Source organism: Harpia harpyja, chromosome 2, assembly GCF_026419915.1.
Source record: "Harpia harpyja isolate bHarHar1 chromosome 2, bHarHar1 primary haplotype, whole genome shotgun sequence".
NCBI classification, from domain to species: Eukaryota; Metazoa; Chordata; class Aves; order Accipitriformes; family Accipitridae; genus Harpia; species Harpia harpyja.
The window spans coordinates 39,132,880-39,146,798 of record NC_068941.1 but is presented as its reverse complement, the minus strand read 5'-3'; the positions used below and the strand labels follow the sequence as shown (position 1 = coordinate 39,146,798).

At 41.6% G+C, this 13,919-nt stretch overlaps 1 protein-coding gene across 5 annotated transcripts in view; it reads left to right on the top strand.

Annotated features, from left to right (window-relative positions):
* The window catches only part of HERC3 (HECT and RLD domain containing E3 ubiquitin protein ligase 3), a 52,724-nt gene that overhangs the window by 18,322 nt on the left and 20,483 nt on the right, over positions 1–13,919 (top strand). For 4 of the 5 annotated variants that reach the window (XR_008233447.1, XM_052776549.1, XM_052776556.1 and 1 more), the window contains exons 3-13: positions 497–656; positions 2,116–2,192; positions 2,785–3,006; positions 5,407–5,498; positions 6,514–6,644; positions 7,270–7,430; positions 7,956–8,032; positions 8,801–8,925; positions 9,476–9,535; positions 11,911–12,022; positions 12,737–12,926. Coding sequence is in view for 3 of the 5 variants with exons in the window: in XM_052776549.1 (XP_052632509.1) it covers positions 497–656; positions 2,116–2,192; positions 2,785–3,006; positions 5,407–5,498; positions 6,514–6,644; positions 7,270–7,430; positions 7,956–8,032; positions 8,801–8,925; positions 9,476–9,535; positions 11,911–12,022; positions 12,737–12,926 (1,407 nt within the window). In the remaining 2 variants the exon portion in view is untranslated. Of the gene's footprint in view, positions 1–496; positions 657–2,115; positions 2,193–2,784; positions 3,007–5,406; positions 5,499–6,513; positions 6,645–7,269; positions 7,431–7,955; positions 8,033–8,800; positions 8,926–9,475; positions 9,670–11,910; positions 12,023–12,736; positions 12,927–13,919 lie in introns of those variants that run through there. The other variant, XR_008233448.1, reaches the window with a different exon arrangement.

Here is a 13,919-nt window from a genome sequence, read left to right as displayed (position 1 = left end):
ATGCTTTCATGCATCAAGCAATAAAGCAAGGGGCTGATGGGTTGATTAGCTTTGTGGATGATTCATCTTCATTGGGCATGAGAGCTGTGGAAGGTCAAATGGGTTTTACAGGGTCTGCCAACTTCTGGGTCCTGGCTGATCCCCACATCAAAACTGAGTGAGAAAACCTCAAGTCTGGGAAATCTGGTTGTTCCTAAATAACCTGATAGGTTTCCCTGTATCTGAGAGGCTGTGTCTGTGTGTAGACCATCATTGTGCTTGGGGGCATGTACCTGCCTTTCTCCTATGATTTGCAGACCAGGCTTTCAGAAGAGCTCAGCAGCTACATGGTTTCAGTAAAACCTGGCGCTTTCCTCTTGTAGGAAGTGTTTTCAAACTAGATTGGGGGTCAGTGCACCCATCCGAATGGCTTTGCATACAGATTTGCCCAGACCTGATGTCTGCATGTCACGGTGAGATGAATCCTGTGACCGGAGAGGCTTTCTGTTTTCCTCAGAGCAAATTGGAGCCCTGGCCGGGCAGCACATTGTGCACGTGGCCTGCGGAGAGTCTCACAGCGTGGCGCTCAGCGACCAGGGCCAGCTCTTCTCCTGGGGCGCCGGCAGCGATGGGCAGTTGGGCCTCACCACTATAGAAGACGCAGTGACAGTACCAAGGTAAATTTTTAACAGGTTCAGGTTTCCTTAAGGCACCTTCTTGGAGGTGATGCATCGAGGGTTGCTCGCCTTCCAGGCTGGAGTTGGTCGGAGCGTTGCTTTCTCTCGGAGGGGCAGTAATGAAGCACTTCTCATGTAGGGATGTAAGGGTGATTCCTCCTCCATTTCCATACTGTACTGGTGCTCCCTGAGCCCCCCTGGGACTCAGACAAGTCCTCAGGAGGTGTGGGCAGGATGGGCCTTCTGCCCATGGGTGCTTGGGGCATGGAAGAGAAAACAGGAGCGTGCTCGGCTTCCTCAATGAAAAATGCCACCGTGTTTTGTACAGAGCAAGGAGGTGCACGAGGGAGGACCCAAAAATAGAAATGCTGTGTGTGATACCTATCTCTGTTCCAGTTCCTAGGAAGTCCTCTGAGATAGAAGATACATTTCAAGAACAAGAAAAAAATATACGGCTGCGTGAACTGGCACTTCAGCTCTGAAACTGTTTTGCAGTGTTGCCCCTTAGCAGCAAAGCTACTAAACCAGCCTACTACAATTCTGAATAGTGAATGTTGCTCAGAAACTTTAGGGTAGTGCTCAGTTTTCTTAACTTATTTAATGCAGCTTACCCGTGTCAGAGCACTAATAGGGTTAAGTGCAAGGACATGTAGATGGTGGCAGTGGGAGGGGCCAGTGGCAGACACCAAGAGTCCTCCATCCAAAGCAGTTCAGAGATGATAGGTCTCAGCTTATTACCATAATAAGGATAACTGGTCCCTTTGTACTTCATGGTGTTGTTTCATGCTACAATAATAACAGATGTAGTCTGTCTCTTATTTGATCTGCCACTGCAGATCCAGTGCAGAGCAAAAGTTTGGTACGTCTGTGTAGGGTGGCTGTCATTGTTGAAACAGTATTTAAAGGAAGAGTTTCAGTCACAAACATTAATGTTTGAGCTGAAGGGCTCGCTCTGTAGGAAGACAGTCCTTAACTTGTAGGTGGCTCCGATATAAGAGGACAGGCTCACATGTCAATGTGATAGCACCATTTAAAAATAACATTTTTGTGAAATAACTTGAACCTTTGACATGCTATTCTCTGTACAAAGCACTGAAGAGGTTTTGGTGCTGTAACTCATAGGAACTGCTAGGCCCCTGACAGCATGAAAAATGTCGATGCCTGAAAAAGAGTATTGAGAGAGACACCAAGAACCAACTATTTTCACCATTTCCAGATGGCTGGATTCGGCATTATAGCAGGAAACGTAGTTGGGAGTTAGTAGTCAAGTGTTGACAGGACTCCACAGATTTGCATGTTATGTATGGATCTGTATCACCTTTAAGACTCCGTTCCTCAGTCTCAAAAGCATAGGTTACATGTATGTGTGGAACGAATATCTGAATGGAAATCATAATTTCGACCTAAGGTGATACTGTATTTGTGGACACTTATTCTAAAACAGTGTCATCTTCTTCAGGTTGATAAAGAAATTGAACCAACAGACAATACTGCAGGTTTCCTGTGGAAATTGGCATTGCCTGGCTTTGGCAGCAGGTACTGTAACATTCATTATTTATTACCAAGATTTGTGCTGTTATTTTGCACAGTGTCCAAGATTGCATATTTCTGCGTAATAAACCTAGGACGTCCCTGTCCCAACTGATTTCAGGACAAATGGGAGGCTATGAAATGGATCAGGTACCATGAATATTGAAGAAGAGCTTTGCCAATAGTGTCAAGAAGGAAAACGTTACACACAGGCCACCCACTGTCTCACTGGTGAATGATGGCAGGAACACTTAAAAGCTTTCCATCTTGATGTAGAAAAATGTGTGTAATTAATTTCTTTGTGTTGAAATTATCCTTGGCTATTAGTCGTCTGTATGCAACGTGCGGACCATTCTTCGTTACGCTGTTTAAGTTACAGCAGTCTGATGTTGTATTTTGCACTTAGTTGCACGTCTGTTTATTTTCCTGGTGACTTCAGACCAGAACTTTATTTTAGCAAAGAATATCTTCCTTGATTTTTCCATCATAAGGCTTTGGTGGGAGCAAAGCCCCCAGCACCCATTCTTGTTCATTTTGACAAACTTGCTTTTCTGTTGACCAGCTTTTACTCACTGTTCTCTTTCTTTCCTTGTTTCAGATGGCCAGTTCTTCACATGGGGGCAGAACAGTTATGGTCAGCTGGGCTTGGGCAAAGAATGTCCCTCCCAAGCCAGTCCACAACGTGTCAAGTCTCTTGATGGGATCCCTTTGGCTCAGGTTGCTGCAGGTGGAGCCCACAGTTTTGCCCTCTCTCTCTCAGGAGCTGTGTTTGGCTGGGGAAAGAACAGCTCAGGACAGCTGGGACTAAGTGATGAACGAGGTATTAAATTTATGCTCCTAGATGAAAGAAGGATGGACTTTTATGGCCTAGTGTCTCTTTTTGCATTGACAGTATGTTTTTATGGATATGTAACCCTCAGCAACTCCTCTTGGGAGGAGAGGGCAGAGGAACAGTCTCTGATGGACTCTACAGGCTTTTCATACTTAGTAGGAACAGAAACACTTTTTTTCCCGTTGTGGTTGTTAGTGGAAGTGTGGAAGGTCAAAAGAAAAGATCTTTCAAATGTGTCAGCACACAGGCATTGAAGGAAGCGCTCATATTCTTTCTTCCTCTTCTCAAAAATGCTTTGTCCATGTGTCCATATGTGCCCATGGTGTGGAGCAAAGGCTGTCCCTGCAGAACAGCAGGATGACCTCATCCCCTTGTTTGCCAGCAAATTTTTGACTGGTGAGCATCTGTATGCTACAAAATGATGGCAGCAGAGAGTATCTCAGTATTGTAAAATGTTGTCTACTTTGTTGTACAGTTTTCCAGACACACAGGGCGAATGGTAGTTTTTTTCAGGTGGCCGTGTTCAGTGAAGCCTAGCCATCAACAGACTTGAAGATAGGTTTATAAATGAGGCTGAAGAGTGGATATGACATTACCACTAGTCTGAAAAGCCCACATCTCCTCTGCTTGTTGTTAACACATTCTTAACTTTTTGCAAAAGCGAGTGAAAGATTTTCCTTGGACCTTCAAATCAACCACTTCATCATTTTCTGCATAGTTGCCACGTATCTCTAAGTATCTAGGCAAGTTACTGAGTGTGGATGTGATACCTAGCATGCACGGATAATTTATTTTGCATGGGTGAGTACATGAGATGTATGTATTTGTAAATGTTATGTTGCATAATGTCGTAGCATATAAACACTGTATTTTGCAAGAGAAAAGTGTTACCTCACATTTTGTGTACCTATAATGGAATGATGCACTTTGACAACCCAGCCTACCAACTGAAACGTATTTAAATCAATTACTCAAAACCAGCCTGTGGTTTAGCAAAGGAGGCTCATATGTTGTATGCGTCATTTCATCTTGCTTTACCCTTTTAGAAATATGAAACACAGTTATAAGACTTGTAACATATCTTTTGTTCTCTCAAAAATACTCCAGGTCTATTCTCTTGTACTGTATGTAAGCTAGAGCTGATCTAGTATAATAGCAGCCATGTTCTTTCCATGTAGACTGGCAGATAAATGCTTCTAATTTAACAAAGCTACAGTTTATATATGAGAGGCTTGCTTTGACATGGGGCTAATCTTAAATGAACATGTAAGGAGCATCTGCTTGTGGGGCTGTGTTGGCCAGGGATCATACTCTTCTTAGCCCTTAATACATGGCACTGTAGTAAATACATGGTATTTATGGTGAGTGAGTCATGGTAAGACTGTGTGAATTATACTTGGTGAACATGAACAGCAAAGTCTACAAACATGAGTATTCTGCAGCACTGTTATTTAAACAATTATGCTGTAGAGATAAGAAGTGTAATTCCTGTTAAAATAAAGATCAGAGTGCTAAAATAGAGAACAAAGTAAATGAAAAATCTGCTCTCATTTCTAATTCCATGAAAATGTGACCATTTTCCTTTCACTACCCAGAAAAAAGCACCTGTCAAATCCTTGGGTGAGAGTCTTAAAAAATGGACAACTTCTATAGGTAGGAACCTGATTTTTTGTTGGTATGAAGTAAGCAGCTGCTCCCCTTAATATCTAACTGGTTTGGGGTGCCTACTGCTCCTTGAAATGCTTAGGTTTTATTTTATTTTTACATCAGTAAAACATGTAACTTTGCTTAGTGTATTCATCCTCGGGAGACCCACTTTTAATGATTAGAATGTCAGAGTGAAGGGGAAAAGCATCATTTAACAGTTGGCAGTGATTAGCCTTTGCAAGTAGGAGGATCTTCTTAAAGGATGACAACAGAAGGAAGGCTAGGCATTTAAATACACGTTGGGATTCAGCTTGTCATGTGTGTTGTGCTAGTGTCTCCCACGTGTTAGGATTGTTCTGTATGGAAAAGGTCTAAGCAAGGTTTTGGAAACAAATGTTTGCAGTCATCAGTGAGGAGTCTGGAATGGAGCATGAAGCTGAAGGTGGGCTAGACTGCACTCATCATACCTCCCAAACTGCAAGTGCATGTTGAGTTTATACAAGATTCTCAATACTTGCATTCTTGCTCTGGACGATTTTTTTTGAGCCAGGACAAATCTTTTAACAATTGGAGGGGGAAAGCAGCAGTGAAGTACTCAAGGACTTGTTTTTTTCCCCCACAGTTGTTAAAGCTTCCATTGTACACATAGACCACATCTGAAAATCAGACTGCCAGTGGCTTTCTCAGACGTATAAGTTTGTGTTTATGAAACAGCTCCTTTATTTTCTGTCTTCAATGCAGACCGGGAATCCCCTTGTCATGTGAAGCTGTTGCGGTCTCAGAAGGTTGTTTACATCAGCTGTGGAGAGGAACACACAGCAGTTCTGACAAAGGTAAAGATGCTAACCTGGGAACCCTGGCTGCTGTCTCGCCTGCCTGATGGTTTCACAGGAGTTTCCTGGGTAATGGTAGAAAAGAACAGATTGACTTACCATATTCCATCCAACCCCAGTAAAAGAAACCAAATGGAAAGTATAGTCTTACTATAATTTATTCTGAGATTCATTGCCAGCATGATCCATTGCTGTTTTTGAAGATGAAGATGTTAGTAATCCATGACAATAAATAGTAAAACTCAGGTGAATTGCTCAAAGAAATTAGCTTTGAACAAAAAAATTAACAAACATACATCCAAAGGGGGGAAAATAGCGTTTTGTTGGAAGATAAAGAGAGTGATATTGTGCATCAGAATAAAATGCAAGTCAAAATGAATGGGTGTTTAAATGAAACATTAGCAGTCACTCACAGCATTTACAAGAGGTTTTCCATTCCAAACCTGCTGTTTCCAAGTGGTGTATAGTTTAGTGGACAGAGGACAGAGCTAGGATTTGGAAGATCATTGCTCAGTTCTTGCCTCTGCCACTTCCTAGGTGTTGCATCCTTGTTTGGTGCCACAGTGTTTTCCACTATAAAATGAATTAAACAGCTGGCTTTGGGATTCCTGTGGGAAAAACACCATTGTAGAAGATTAGTTCTATAGAAGCTCTTTTTCAAAGAAAAAGGTCACAGTCTTTTTGATCAGCAGCTGACAGATACAAGTGTAAAATATTGTGGAAATGGGTGCTATTCAGCCACGTTTAAACCTGCTGGGATTTCAGACTCATCTGGTGATGGTGGGGGGAAGCTTGTCTAATACAGAAATACCTAAAGATAATTCTGTTAGTCTGATGGGTGGCAAGGTAGCTATTTGGAAGCTGCATTAGCAGAACCCTAGTTTCTTTTCTGAATCCTTTGGAAATCCCCAGCAATCTCTGCCTAAGCTTGGGCTTGTGCTGAAACTGGAGTCAGAAAGATACTGCTGGGTTATGGGTCCCTAAATGGAGAATATGCTGTTTGATTTGCTAACAGAGTGGAGGGGTGTTCACGTTCGGTGCAGGTTCCTGTGGGCAACTGGGACATGACTCCATGAATGATGAAGTGAACCCCCGAAGAGTTCTTGAGCTAATGGGCAGTGAAGTATCCCAGATTGCTTGTGGCAGGTGAGTCCTGTGTGCTGTCAGAAATTTTCTTTGGTGGAGGCTAATGCTGACACTGAGTCTTGTAAACCGGGGGAATAGTCTTGCTTCTGCATCCTACATGTCAAAACTAAGTTTCAAAACTAAGTTAATTTAAATTTTACTTCCCATGAGTATTTTAAGGCTCTCTAAAGGAGGTTGTTTTTTAATTGGGGTTGTTCCTTGTGCTATAACCTGGTAAAAGTTACCTTTCCATCTTAATAATTCAGCAAGACTTCAGAGCAGCAGCCCCTTTGGTCACAAGTTTCCAGCCTCTTTCATGAAAAGAGAGTTAGTAACGCTGGTGCTGTGTTGTTGCCTTTTGGTATGTACAGGCTTAGCAAATGACTAAGCTAATTCTGTGTGTAAGCCTGATACCAGCCCAACGCTAGCACAAGCTGCTCTTTGTCACTTCCACCTAAAGAGCTCTATCCCATAAACTGGTGCCATCAGGTGGCAAAACCTGAGCACTGGCGCTCGTGTAAGGATGCTGCTTTGCACCAGCTTCTGGCCTAGGGGAACCGAGAATACGTTTTAGGCTGCATTTGTGGTTTTTTTTTTTTTTGAATTGTTAAACAAGGCCCGAACTTTGTACCTGTCTCTGTTACAGACATCACACTTTAGCCTTTGTGCCTTCTTCAGGAATGATCTATGCATTTGGCTGTGGAACAAGAGGCCAGCTGGGAACGGGGCACACTTGCAATGTTAAGTGTCCCTCTCCTGTCAAGGGTCACTGGGCAGCTCACAATGGGCAACTCTCAGGGAAACCTGGTACGTACTATGCGTGATTTGGAGTTGCAAATGGACATAAATAATTTCATTTCACCCATGGCTGTCTAAAGACATCTTGACTTTGTTCTGCGAAAGTTCTTGAAATGGCAAAAGAAACCCATCCTCATGACCCAAATGCACTGTGGAAATTACTGGGTGACCTTTTGCTCTCTCTGTTAATGTGTGCCCTCTCCTTTTCTCTTTTTATGGCAGAGCTCAACATTTGACGATCTTGAGCCTTCATGAAGCTGTACTAATACTGATTTCCAAGGGCTTTGGTTTCACTTTAAAACCCCCATTACAGTTTAAAAATTACAAGTTTTCCCTCCTGCCAGGCCCTGTATATCTCTCAAGGAAGTGCTGCAGTGCTTGAGTTCCAACTGATTTCAGCCTGGCCTTCAAGGGACCCAGGTGCTCCTTGTAGTGTAAAACCTGAGAAACTGGCAGTGCAAATGTGGGGGAAAATGCACGGTAGGAACTTGCATTCATCAGTCTCTAACACAACCATGTCTTTTTCTTCAACAGACGCCTGTAAATATCATATTGTTAAACATATCTTCTCTGGAGGAGACCAAACATTTGTGCTTTGCTCCAAATATGAGGTAAAACAAATGAAGTCTGCTCCCCTGTCCCAGCCTTCACAATGCATCTTTTGTTTATGGTAATATCTCCTGAAAATGAAGTGTTGCTTTGAAGTCAGTTCTGCCTTACAGACCTTACCAACAATGACAGTTGTTACAGGGATATACAACTTTTTAGGAGTGGCTGAAGGTTGCCTTCCTTTAGAGGCACATCAAAGAGCCATTGCGAAGACACTGATTTCAGTTTGATCAGCAGGGAGAGGAGTCCAATCTCCTTTGCAGATTGGAAGTGAGGGGCTGCTTTCCTCCCGAGACACGGGGGTCCAAGTAATTAGAGTGTAGGGCCATGGACCACATATGCTCGGGTTTTGTCAAGACATGCTGGATGGAGGGCTGAATGCTGAATTGTTTTTTTCTGCTTCTGTCTTCCTATTTCTTTCAAAAATTGCTTGACATACACTTATGAGGCGTGGAAATAAGTCTAGAATAAATGTATTAAGCCTGTAGTTATATATGGCAATATTTAAGAGGGCTTTGATACTTTTAAGGAAATGGTATTTTGGTTTTTTCTTTTCCTCTTTTTAAAATGTATTTGATGATGATCTTGGTTTTTTCCATACTTTTCCATGCCTTTCCTTTTGAACTTCTTAGTAATGCCACAGCTTCCTAACCAAACCTGTTCAGAGACCACACTAAGAAAGCTATCAGTTATATATAGAAAACAGATTATGGATAAGAAGGAATTGTTTTACAAGCCTTGTCTTTGTTGAAATCTGTATCTTCTCACAGAATTCCTTGCCTGCTGATGATTTCCGGACCATAAATGAAACACGTTACACCTGTTTAATAAATGATGAAACTATAGATGTCTGGAGGCAAAAGCTTTTAGAAAAGAACAGTTCTAATTCTGTCAAGTAGGTATTGTGGCACTGGACAAGCCTTTTGTTGAAAGTTTTATTTAAATAATTCTGTTGGCTTCCGTGCCATGCTTTCACTTGAAATTTAGCAGCCTTTTCAAGTGTGGTTCTTGGTCATTTCCAAGGGGAGGACAGCTCTCAGTCACAAGGCTGCCAGGTTGGAGCTTCTGAGCAAAACCAGAGGAATTTGAGGCTGCCTCAGAACATTGCAAATGGAGGGTGGGAAATGCATTTTAAAGTTATCCTTCATTGTGTGCTTAGAGTTCTTGAAAAGCAGCAAGAACTTGTGAACAGGCTGATTAAATTCCTTCCCCTGTGTGCCTGCCATGAGAATGGCAGAATAGGTGGAAAGGAGGCACTGCTAACATCCCTCCTTTCAAAGAGGGTTGTTACATGATCCTGAATGAACTGCTTACCCTCTGTGCCTCTAAGGGGTGATCCTGACATTGTTCCCCATAGAAGGAAGGGAAGAGAGCTGAAGAGATTTGCTGGGACATCTCTTCATAACCTCTATCTCTGTTTTCTTTTGTCTTCCTGCTGCAAACAGTAATGTTGTTCAGATACTGTCCTCAGCTGCTTGCTGGAATGGAAGCTTCCTGGAGAAGAAGTAAGTGGCAAACTTACAGAAGTGTGGCTTTCCCTTGAGGCAGACTGGAATCCCTTTACTTCACTCAATGCTGCAGTGGGATTTGATTTTTCTGATCAGACAGGAGACGGGGGCAGAGAGTGTCCACTAAAGAGGTGGGTGGTCAGAGCTGGGTAAGGAAGGCAAATGGTCTAAGAAAGTGCATGGTGAGTGTACTGTAAGTGGCACAGATTCCTTGGAGTCATCACAACTATTATTTTTCCCTATGAAATGAATATCAACATCTTTAAAAGAGAAGGATAGGAATACAACATTAAGGGAAATGAGTGATGCCAGGTATCTGAATAGTCTCTTACCCAGCTGAGCTAGCTGGTGGAGGCTGCTATGTGTGGAGGTATGCTTCAACAAAGGCTGCTCGTGAAAAATGCATCTGGGGCAGCATGGAAGCACTTTCCTTTTAGGTGACATCAGTTGGTTGTGGAAGGTTTTGTGCTCCTGCTTACAAAAGCAGGAATTTCAAATGGGTGTAACCAACCATAGGTGGTGACAAGTATGCAATATGCATAGCTGAGTCAAAGGCTGTGGGTTGGGAAGGATTGTGTTGGCTGTGTCTGTAAATGTTGGGGAGGTAACAGCATAAGATGAAGAGGAGGAGAAATTTTTTATGGTGATGTGATGAGTAAATGACCTGTAACTAGGTGAAGAAAAACTTCGTTACTCTGAGTAATCTTTGAGTAATATTTTCCAAGAGTAACTCGAAAATAATTTACTCATTATTCTTGCATTTTTCTGCTTGTCCAATGGTTTCTTCTCTAGAGTTGTGACAAGGCAGCATGTTACTGTATCAGGAGAGTTGTGTCATGTTGGTTTAAAACACTTGTTGAGTCACTGTAAATAGTCCCACGTCTCCTTTGAATGTGGAAATGAGTGGAGTTTATGGCTTCATCACCCCAATGCAGTTCTCCTTCCACTTTAGTAATGTCCTGGCTAGTGCAGGACTTAACTTTTACAGAAAATCTTTGACCAAATGAATGATAAAATTTGAAGCCACCATACACTGAAGTGAGGCTGTGTTTAACCATGTACCTGTATATGTGAAGCCTTATGTCACGGTGCACTTGGTAGAAATACCCTAGTATATCCATCCAGTGTCCTAATGCCATATAGGCCTGTTTGCAATACAGCATTGTGGTACACAGGGTTAGATGGAAAAGCAGCTTTTCCGTGGCTGTGTGACTGGGCACGCTTCAATACTACTTCTGCACATGACAGCCTGAAGTGCTCTGTACTACAGTGTGACTCTGAGGAGCTATTTCCAGTCTGGTGCCTGTGCTGTTATGGAAATAGCCATTCTACTACAGGAGGCTATATTTAGCTTCTCGTGTTGTTGTAGTCACACCAGCAAACTGAGAAATGCATCCCATCTTCAATAGCTACCTTTTCCTTCAGAGTGTCTAATACAGCACAGTCTCAGATGAGTAGTGACAGACTTGGGAAATCTTTGAGGTCAATGGAGTTGTACCAATGACCATGACCTTTTTTTACTAGCAAGTGCAAGGTTTTATGTGCAGCTTTACTGCAGACTATACAATGGTGCTGAGAGCCTCTGCTACAGATGCGGATCATGCTCTAGACGCTGGACTAGGTAACTTACCTGCTGGACTGGACATTCAGTGTTGCTAGATCTGTCTGTTAAACTGTTGTCTTCCACAGGCTTGCCTTCCATTATCCCTCTTACACAGGTAGCCTGAGTAAATTACAGCCATTCAAGCACAGCAGAAAGGACAGCACATGTTCATTACAACTAAAGACCTTTTGAAGACTGTTCTCAGCTGTGCTGTGTTTTGGCTGTGGTTGTTGTTTAGTTTTAGAAAATTGGAGACTGAAATTGCCAAAAAGCTACTCTGAATATCTTCCCTTATTTTCTTTCGAAAACCCTCATCTGATGTCCCCTTGTGTAGCAGTCAATGTCGTCTTATGCATCAGCCTTTCCTTTCTTACTGGGTGTGATTAAACGGTTTTGCTATAAAAGTAGTGTATGTGAAGACAATGCAGAGGATCCTGATACATATGATAGATACATATTTTATAGGTTTTTAAGCAGTCTGGCCTGTCTAGACAGGCTCTTAAGTCAGTAAAGGAGTCCTGGGGAATCAAAGACTTCGATAAAGTGTTTCTCTGCAGGAATCCCAACCCTCACCAAGGCCCAGAGAAGTTCAGAAGGGAGAGTTGGCCATCTTGTCTTTAGCAAGGAGATTCCAACTTCTGCTTTGTTTCTAGTCTGACTAATTCCCTAGAGGTCATTTCCCCATTGCTTGCTCTCAGGCCATGCCAATACACAGGTAATGGTGTCTCTTCCTTAAACTTATGCCTGTCTGTCTGCGATTTTTTTAAAGAATCGATGAACATTTTAAAACGAGTCCAAAGATCCCAGGGATTGATCTGAACTCCACCAGAGTGCTGTTTGAGAAGCTGATGAACTCTCAGCACTCCATTCTCCTAGAGCAGGTATTGCACTTCTGGGGTTTTGGGTATTCAGAGGGGAAATAAAGGCTTTGTCCCTCTGTAACGTGCAGGTAACAGCAGCTTTTTGGGGGAAGGGTTGTATTGCAAATCTGCAGGCCAGATCCTTCATGGTATCAATGGATACTTCTCCATTGACCTGGGCTGATTTTCACCTTCTCAGAATGTGTCTCTAAGACTTGTTTTTAAAAAAGTTCTATCTCATGGCATTTAATATTTGAAATGGCTTCTGAAATTAGTTCTGTGTATGTTATACTTGTAAATAATAACTATTTATTGCCTGTCAGGAGTTGACTACTTTATGGTTGTATAATTTATTCTAACTCAGAGGATTTCTTTCACGAGTGCAGAGCTGTGGGATAAAATTGTGTATGTTCCCCATGCCATTTTTTAGCTATAATTTTTATAGCTTTTTTTTTTTACTCTGGATTTGACTTTTAAAACAGGGGTGTAACATTAACGAGAGGGGTTAACTAACCTTTAGCCAGCCCTGGAAAAACCTGTCCAAACATTCATGCATTTTGGAAGAATCGGAGTTTAGTCCTGTCCTATGGGGTGTTTTTAAGAGATCATCAGCAAAAGCTGTTAAGTCCACCCATTCTGAGTGTGCTCTATTTCATCAGTTCTTACGCATCATCTGCGTTGTAGATGCTGTATCACCCAGGATAAGTTGTCTTCTTTTGTCTTGTTTTTCTCTAGATACTGAAGAGCTTTGAAAGTTTTTTGATTCCTCAGCTGTCCAGCTCACCTCCAGATGTCGAGGCAATGAGGATCTATCTGATTCTCCCTGAATTCCCACCCTTCCAAGACTCCAAGTATTATATCACGTTAACGCTTCCTCTAGCAATGGCTATTCTGCGCCTAGATACCAACCCCAGCAAAGTTCTTGGTAAGAGGCTGGCATTTAAGATGCATATTACTCTCAGTATCCAGCTGGGACACAAAGTGTTGCCTTTAGGTTTTTCAGTCATTTTTTTGTGTTGGTTTAATTTTTCTATTCTGTTACAATGGCTGCAATGATAATTGGGTATTATTTATGATATAGTGTTGTTATGAAGCAGTTGCCTCTAAAAAGCATCTGGGAACCAAAAGGACTCAAGGAATCCTCCCCCCAAAACCTATGTTTCCATGTAAAAGAATTATAAACATAAAATTTGAATTTTAAACATGAACTATGAAGAAATGAAGAATGTGCCATGCAGGTAAGATACAGGAAGTTAGTTACAATAATATAAACCATAAATTTTATGGTGGTGTGGATAATAAATGAGAAAGAAAATTCAGGTTAAGAATTGTTTTAGTTTAGAAGTAAAATATCATTTCAAAAAATGTTTACTAGGGAGGTTAATTTAATTTACCTTATCTAGTTTAACTACGTTCAGAGACTCAGTTCCAGATAAATTTGCATGCTTCTATGTGAACATAGATTTTGTATATCATGAAGATTAAATGATCTTATTCTCTTAAAATATTGTCCACATTAGAACATCCGTTCTGTATAAGGTAAATAAAAGAATATACTAAATATAGTATGAAGTTACTTTGTCCTGTATAAGGTGCAGAAAAACCTGTTGGCTGGTCCATGACCACGCTGAACACCCCAGCTCTTCTCCCAGTTCTGAATCTTCTCATTTCTGCTGATACTATTTCCTATGAGCTCCTTTTAAGCTAAGCAGAACATATGCTGCTTAATGATTGTTACTCATGTTTGCTGACCTGTTACTTTTCTTGTTATCTTACTCTGTTTCTTAAGGTTGTCTTATACTAAATCTCATATTATCATGTGAAATGTTATGTAACACATTCAGACCTCCAGGAGCATTGCTCCAGTGAAATTTATTTTGAGGTTTAGTGATTTATTTATTTTATTCAAAGAAGCTTT